This window comes from Vigna unguiculata, chromosome 10, assembly GCF_004118075.2.
Source record: "Vigna unguiculata cultivar IT97K-499-35 chromosome 10, ASM411807v1, whole genome shotgun sequence".
NCBI classification, from domain to species: domain Eukaryota; kingdom Viridiplantae; phylum Streptophyta; class Magnoliopsida; order Fabales; family Fabaceae; genus Vigna; species Vigna unguiculata.
Genome location: NC_040288.1, coordinates 435,359 through 442,716, shown reverse-complemented (window position 1 = coordinate 442,716; position 7,358 = coordinate 435,359). Strand labels below are relative to the sequence as shown.

The following is a 7,358-nucleotide window of genomic DNA, read 5'->3' as shown; positions in this document are numbered from 1 at the left end:
AAAAAAACATTAATTTAGATGGCATATGTTATAAATATACTGCTTCTGATTTTTCTAGGTTCTGCTCTTGTTCAGTTCAAAATCGGGTTAATCAGTTTTTGTTTTATTGCTTTGTCTACTTCTCACATTGCTAATTAATTACTGCTCCCACCATCACCACCATGCTCCTTCTTCCTCTAACTTATCTGCCACAAAAGCAGGGTAATATTGCATTGCACTGCACCGCAAAATAAAAATATCAATATATATTTCTCCGTACGTTTTTGCATGTTCATTCCGTTCAACTAAAAAATTAAAATTAAAAATTCTTGCTTTTTTCATTTCATAACTAGATTGGCCTGCCCACAAGCTTGAACTTGAATGTAAAACCATTTTATGGTGAGTTTCTGGATTTGTTGTATATGGGGTAAAATTGAATTGAAGCAAAATAAAAACTTGACCTTTATGAATTTTTGTGGCAAAGGATAACATTGAAGTTCATTGGGTGAATGATATTGTAGTAAAGTTTTGTTTATACCTTTTGAAAAAAAGTGAAAAAGATGGAATTTGATTGGATTGTGATGGTAATTTTTCCATTGAAGTTGTAACATATATCACAGTACAGATCACCCACCAATTACCCACTGTCTGCAGAAGCCGCCTCATAAACTGAGTTTCCCTCAAACTCTCACACACTCTCACACCAATAGAGAGAGAGAGAAGAGTAGTAACTTTTCTTGGCATAGAGAGAAAGAGAAAGAGAAAGACAGAGAGAGAGAGAGAGATGGAGAAAGGGGACAAAAGGGTTCAGCTTTTTGAGGGTGAAAGTGAGATCTTTTAAGCGCACATCCATTTAGCAAAGAGGCAGAGTCTTAAACCACAAAGTGTGAAAAGAGAGAGAGAGAGAAAGAAAAACACACAGAGAAACACAAGGAAGAAAAAAAAGAAGAAAAAAAAGAAAAAAAGACTTAATGTGCACGCCATTGTGGTGAGAAAGAAAGATAGAGAGAAGAAAATGAAGTTCCAAAGCTAACAACAACACAACCTCTCCAAATTAGGGCTTTTATTCTCTCACTCTTTCACTTCACTTCACTCTCCAAACTCGCACAGGTAACACTTGTTCATAAACCCTTCCTTAAAAAAACAAAACCCATGTTTTTATTTTCCTTATTTTTCTCGAATCTCTTTTTTTTCCTTCTTCTTGTTCCTACCGGCTTATTTTATTATCGCTTTTTTCGTGTTTGCAGTGTTTGAGACATGTTGGACTACGAATGGGGAAACCCGTCTTCAATAATGCTAACCGGAAACGAGGAGACCGCCGCCGGGGCTTCCGACCAGACGCACCGTCAAATCTTCGACCACTACGCGTCGCACTCGCTCATCCCCGACCACTTTCTGCACGCGCCAACTCACTCCGCCGTCACCACCGCCGCGGCCGCCACCGTTGAGTTCACCAACCACCACCACCACTTCAACCCGCAGCCGCACCACCACCAAGTCAACAACCACCACCACCACCACCCGTTCTTCGACCCACGCGCCTTCCACGGCGCGTCCTCCGCCTCCTACCCTCCACCCCCTTCCATGCTCTCGCTTGACCCGCTGCCCCACGTCAACGCCGCCAACTGCGGCCCTGGGCCCGGCCCCGGCCCGGGCGGACTCCTCCTCGTTCCCAAGTCCGAGGACGTGGGACGGCCCATGGACTTTGTCGGCTCACGAATTGGCCTGAATCTCGGTGGCCGGACGTATTTCTCCTCCTCCGAGGACGATTTCGTGAGCCGTCTCTACCGTCGGTCCCGGCCGGCGGAATCCGGTTCGGCGGCTTCCTCCAACTCCCCGCGCTGCCAGGCCGAGGGATGCAATGCTGATCTGTCTCAGGCCAAGCACTACCACCGCCGCCACAAGGTGTGCGAGTTCCACTCCAAAGCCGCCACCGTCATCGCCGCCGGGTTGACTCAGCGATTCTGCCAGCAATGCAGCAGGTTGTGGTGGTGGCGCTTGTCTCTTCCCCCACCGTCGGAAAATTAACATCAATCATTGATATTGAGTTCGCCTCTCCCAGGGGCACTTCCGTCTTTTCCATACCCCTCGCGTACCAATTTTATTTCACTTTGCAACACAACACACCGAACCAACCACGGCTTTAACTTAGTTCAAATTAAATTTTCATTATTTAATCGGGAGCCTCACGAAATGACGAAAACATCCCTCGTTTTCGTTCCTATTTTTTTTTTGAATCCCAACATAGAAATTAAAATTAAAATCTGGGTGGGTCTTAGAAAAATTACGTTGGTTGGTTTCTTAGAAACTAATAAAAATGTGTGAAACATAGAAATGTTTCTCCATGGATGTAGGGGTGAGGTGGAAAAGACGGAATTGCCCTTGGGAGAGTGTTGATAATGATTGAGTTTGCCGTACGTGGGGAAATCCCGAGGGCATTTGCGTCCCTAACATGTTTCTTGTTTGCTCTTACTCTACTTTCAGTTTTGCAACCTACGTACTGCATCGTTTTGCTCCTTTTAGTTAGTACCATTAAAAACAGCTGCATAGTGCATTGCATCAACAAAATAAAAACTATATACTATTTTTATTTTTTTATATTTTTTTGGGGTACGTGTTTTTTTTTTGTCTAATTAATTAACTATTGTTTGATTTTGACGTGCAGGTTCCATCTTCTCTCTGAGTTTGATAACGGAAAACGTAGCTGCAGGAAGAGATTGGCAGATCACAATCGCCGCAGAAGAAAAACTCAGCAACCATCTCAAGAAATTCAGAAATCTCAACCCTCTTTGGATAATGTTGCAAGTACAATCTCTTTCTCTCTCTCTTTCACTCTTCTTCTTCTTCTTCTTTCTCTCACCATGTTCAATTATCACTCTGATTGCTACAATGGCTCATTGAACAACCAAGATCTGTCATCCGACAACAGAAAAAATCAATCCTTTTTTAAATTTACGCACACCATGTTTCCAAAACCTCACCTTCAGACTGTTTTGTCGGACTTTCTTTCTCCCACATGCATGATTCCTTGAAAATTATTGGTAGGGAGAAGAATGAGGGTTTTCTGTTGTTCTATTTTTGAATTATTTTTTTGAAGGATCTCCACCTGACTCCGGAGCCCAGTCTTCGTCGGTGACGGTGGCGGTGTCACCGCCGGACTATTTCCGGCAGAGGCCGTATCAGAGCGCGAACCCTTCCACAAATTCAAGCTCACTGTTTTTCTCCAGCGGGTAGTGCATGTTGGAGCAGTTTAATTTGCATGGCTAATCAACATTTGCAAGGAATTAACGAAGGAGCGTCAACAACAACAATAATGATGATAATCATAAAAAATAATATATAGTGAACTAGTACTACTACTACTACTTCTTCTTCTTTTTCTTTTTTCTTCCACTTGTAACTCCCGATCTTAGTTTCAAAGTTTGTATTAATTAAATCTGGCGTTATTGATGTGTACGAATTGTGATTTAAAGCATCTATGTTAATGAGGGTCTTAATGTGTTAATTGTTGTTGTTGTTGTTTTTGAATGGCTAGGTTTTATGGTAAGTGGCAAATGGAATTCTGAGGAATGGCCCCTACCTTTTTTATGATGCGTTCAGCTTTTATTTTCACTGCTGTAAAATTTAGTTATGGTAAACCGTAGAAGGGAAAATTGGACCCCTCTATTTGGATTTTCCCGGAAATAGGACCTGTTTCGTTTCTCAGGAAATTGTGGCAGCTGAGCACGGGTGTTCAGGTCTATACACATATTCATTTTCGAGCATTCAATTATTTTCTTTTTGTCTGTCCCTCAAACTTTTCCCAAAAAATTAAGGCATCATGTAAATCACTGTACTACTATCGTTTTACATGTAAATCCGTATAAAAACGGTTATTTACGAACGTAAATATCGTGAATCGATCTTATCTCTGTTATATGACATCGGTCTTTAATCGGTATATACAATAATCTTATATTGTTTAAGAATCGAGATAGGTTAAGATTAATTTAAATACACATTTTCAAACTTTAACACGGACAATACTAATCTGTAAGAGATTTTTAACACTCCAAATCGGACAATATCACGATTAGTGTCTTGATGAATTTTGGAGTCGGAATATGATATTGAATGAGAAAATAAAAGTGGTAATGAAATAGGGTTGGATGTGAATTTGTAGCTAGGAACATTTATTGGAATCCCTAGCCGTCAAGCTGTCTCCTCTATGGAAGCTATATAGCTGTACTAAACCCAGTTAATTGTTTCCAATATCAACCTGCAGATACCCTTTTCTCTCTCTCTATCTCTCTATCTTTCTCTCACTCAAACAATGTCATCATACATGTGTGGCTATTCCTTGTTAAGTACCTAACGGTTGGGTCTACCTAAAAACCAAACCAAAGTAGAGGGAGAGGGTATCCTAATCTTTGAGGTTATCTTATCTTAGGATCATTTCATTGCATGGGTCCATAATCCTAATTAAGGTCCAATGCTTAAGTAATTAAGCTCTCTCTCTTCACTTCGATGCTTGGTAGATTAAATTAATACACAACACATATTGAGCAAGAGTTCCAGTAACTATGTAAGTAATCTTAAAAATCAGTAATCATTAACACAAAATAGACATTTTATGTCTGTAATTTTACGTTTGACCCACTAGAATCAGACAAAAAAAAAATGACCAGTGACAAACTTGTAAATAAGTTATCAATTGTTTACATCTGACGTCTTAAGGTCAGATGTAAATCTCTTTTGTTACGTTGATTGCATATGCCACACGTAAATTTACATCTGACGCGCTAAAGTGAGACGTAAATTTACGTCTGATCTGTCTCATCTGACATAAATTTACGTCTGATTACAGTGCGTTAGACGTAAATTTACGTCTGATGAGACAGATCAGACGTAGAGATAAACTTATGACTATAGTTACTACGTCTGACCTAAACTAGACGAGAAAAGTAAAAAGCGTCAGACGTAAACGACGTTTTTTGTGTTAGTGAATATATATTAACATAGAGATTAAGTCAATAGTTATTCAATAATCAAAGATTATTTTTTACTTGGTGTAATCTCAATACTAGTTTAGAAAGTGAAATCGTTGAGGAACTAACCCTCTAAGGTGAGATTAGTAGGTGTTTGGGTAGTATTAGCAAGTTTAGGAATCATTGTGCGTGTGAATTAATGGGATGTGGAGGGAGTTATTCTAGTTTTTAGCAAATTTTAACCTTAAAATGTTACACGAATTGTCGTCAACCAATAAAGCACGTGATTTGAAGAAAAACACAGAGAGAATAATGTGTTTTTTTTGAAAAAGAATGATTATATTCTATATAATGTTTTGGACACTTCTTGAGCATAACTTAAAAATGAGAAACATAGAGATATATTAAATGGTGTTTAGATATTTGATGACAATCTACTTTTAGAAATAATATGATCATTAAAAAAATATAATTTTAATAGATAATAAAAGGTAAAATAATAATGTAGAGGATGAGTATAAAAATTTGTTGAGTGTCGAAATATTCGATCTATATTATAATAGTTATGAAAAAAGGAAGTTAATATGAAATACAGTAACAATAACGATTAACATATGTTAAACATATTTCGTATATGCTTTGATGTTAAAGGGTTTATATAGTTGTATTGGAAGTTTGAAACTTTTATAGTAAATTAGACATACTTTCTTAAATTATGGTTTAAATAGAGAGAAGATTATCAAATGTTGGATATATTAATTACATTTTGTATATATTCTATGGCATTAGATACGAGTCTAAACACTTCAAGTATATTATTTATTTATATATTTTAATTTGAGACAAAAAGAGTACCAATCAGAATGTAAAAATTTGTGACAAATATGACACGACTGTCAAGTTTTACAGAGGGGGTTTCACCGGGGAGAACAACACCAATGAGACCTGAGCCCAACCACATAAGACATTGACACCACTCTCAACCCAAAACCTTAAGGCAATGGGTTTATGGGTCTTTATTCTTATATAGTGCTCTACTTTCTCATTTCTGGTCAATGTGGGACTTAGACTCACACTTGAATTCCTAACAATCTCCCCCTCAAGGGTGAGTCCCTTCAACCACATTGGTACACTCCCCCTCCAGCGGAAGCTGCCCAACCACGAGTACTCCTTTTCTGCCCTTTTCAGTACCGCCGTTCTTTTTAACGGGACACGCTTACCTGGAACCCTTATCTGGGACCCTTACCAGGAAGACTTTCGATACTAGGACCATACTGGTACTGCACTCGTCTGAGCCGGTATTAACCATCGGCTCTGATACCACTTGTCAAGTTTTACAGAGGGGGTTTCACCGGGGAGAACAACACCAATGAGACCTGAGCCCAACCACATAAGACATTGACACCACTCTCAACCCAAAACCTTAAGGCAATGGGTTTATGGGTCTTTATTCTTATATAGTGCTCTACTTTCTCATTTCTGGTCAATGTGGGACTTAGACTCACACTTGAATTCCTAACAACGACTTGTAAGGTGAGGTTTGCACCACACTTTTCTATTATGAAATTGTTTTATCTCTAGTCGATGTGCGACTTTCAACACACCCCCTCACACCGAGGTATATTCATCTCGTGCGTGTGACTAGAAATGGATGGTCCGATAGCGGCCCGAGATAGCGGCCCGAGATAGCGGGTGAAACAAAATATCCAAGAAAGTTCGCTAGAATAGGCTTTAACCTAACTTTGATACCATGTTAGAAGTAGGTTGTTTAAGCCTAACTCAACCTCACAAAATCAAAATCGGCTTGTAAGGTTAGTACTCCACTTATATATATATTATAAAATTGTATTATCTTTAGTCGATGTAAAATTAACAATAATGATACCTTAAATTATGGTGTGTTTGGTGGGAACATGGTGACTGGTTAGGGTGAGTGGGAGATGAAGGTGTGGTGTGTAAAGATGTCTAACGCGTTTAGGGTATCCCACAACACCCACCCATGTGGTGCATGTTTCTATGGATAGAGCAAGCAAAAACAATAAGAATGGGAAGGTACACGTAGCCATAGCCCTAACAAGTTTCTTACATCAAATTATCATTAATAGTGTGTGTGCCCTTCAACCATTTCCAACTTCCAACCTTTTTTTTTTCACACACCATTCCTTTCATTTTTAGTACTCTCATCAAATTAGGTAATGTGTGTGAGCACCTCGACAACTTTTGTCTCAATTATTGCCAACAAATTATCCTCTCTTCTTTTCACTCTTCACTTAGGGTAAAACTTTATTAATAATAATAATAATACCAATATCTACCCACCAAATTAATCAATGCCTTAGCTTAATTAGCCTAATCATTCACATAATTTCACTTACATCTTGCATGGCCAAAACTTTTGTAGAGCCTACACTT

At 38.8% G+C, this 7,358-nt stretch overlaps 1 protein-coding gene across 1 annotated transcript; it reads left to right on the top strand.

Moving 5' to 3' along the window:
* The first annotated feature begins 602 nt into the window (after positions 1–602).
* LOC114166454 (squamosa promoter-binding-like protein 8) lies at positions 603–3,484 on the top strand. Its single transcript, XM_028051190.1, has 4 exons — positions 603–1,089; positions 1,227–1,961; positions 2,645–2,784; positions 3,077–3,484. The coding sequence occupies exons 2-4, from the start codon at positions 1,237–1,239 to the stop codon at positions 3,211–3,213; spliced, it is 1,002 nt and encodes a 333-aa protein (XP_027906991.1). The 5' UTR covers positions 603–1,089; positions 1,227–1,236; the 3' UTR covers positions 3,214–3,484.
* Positions 3,485–7,358: the final 3,874 nt, after the last annotated feature.

What these genes read in the sequence shown, in the direction of transcription:
- LOC114166454 (XM_028051190.1), top strand. Translation starts at nt 1,237, where the DNA reads ATGTTGGACTACGAATGGGGAAACCCGTCTTCAATAATGCTAACCGGA. An exon ending in TTCTGCCAGCAATGCAGCAG is followed by an intron (nt 1,962 to 2,644) that starts GTTGTGGTGGTG and finishes TTTGACGTGCAG; the next exon opens with GTTCCATCTTCTCTCTGAGT. An exon ending in CTCTTTGGATAATGTTGCAA is followed by an intron (nt 2,785 to 3,076) that starts GTACAATCTCTT and finishes ATTTTTTTGAAG; the next exon opens with GATCTCCACCTGACTCCGGA.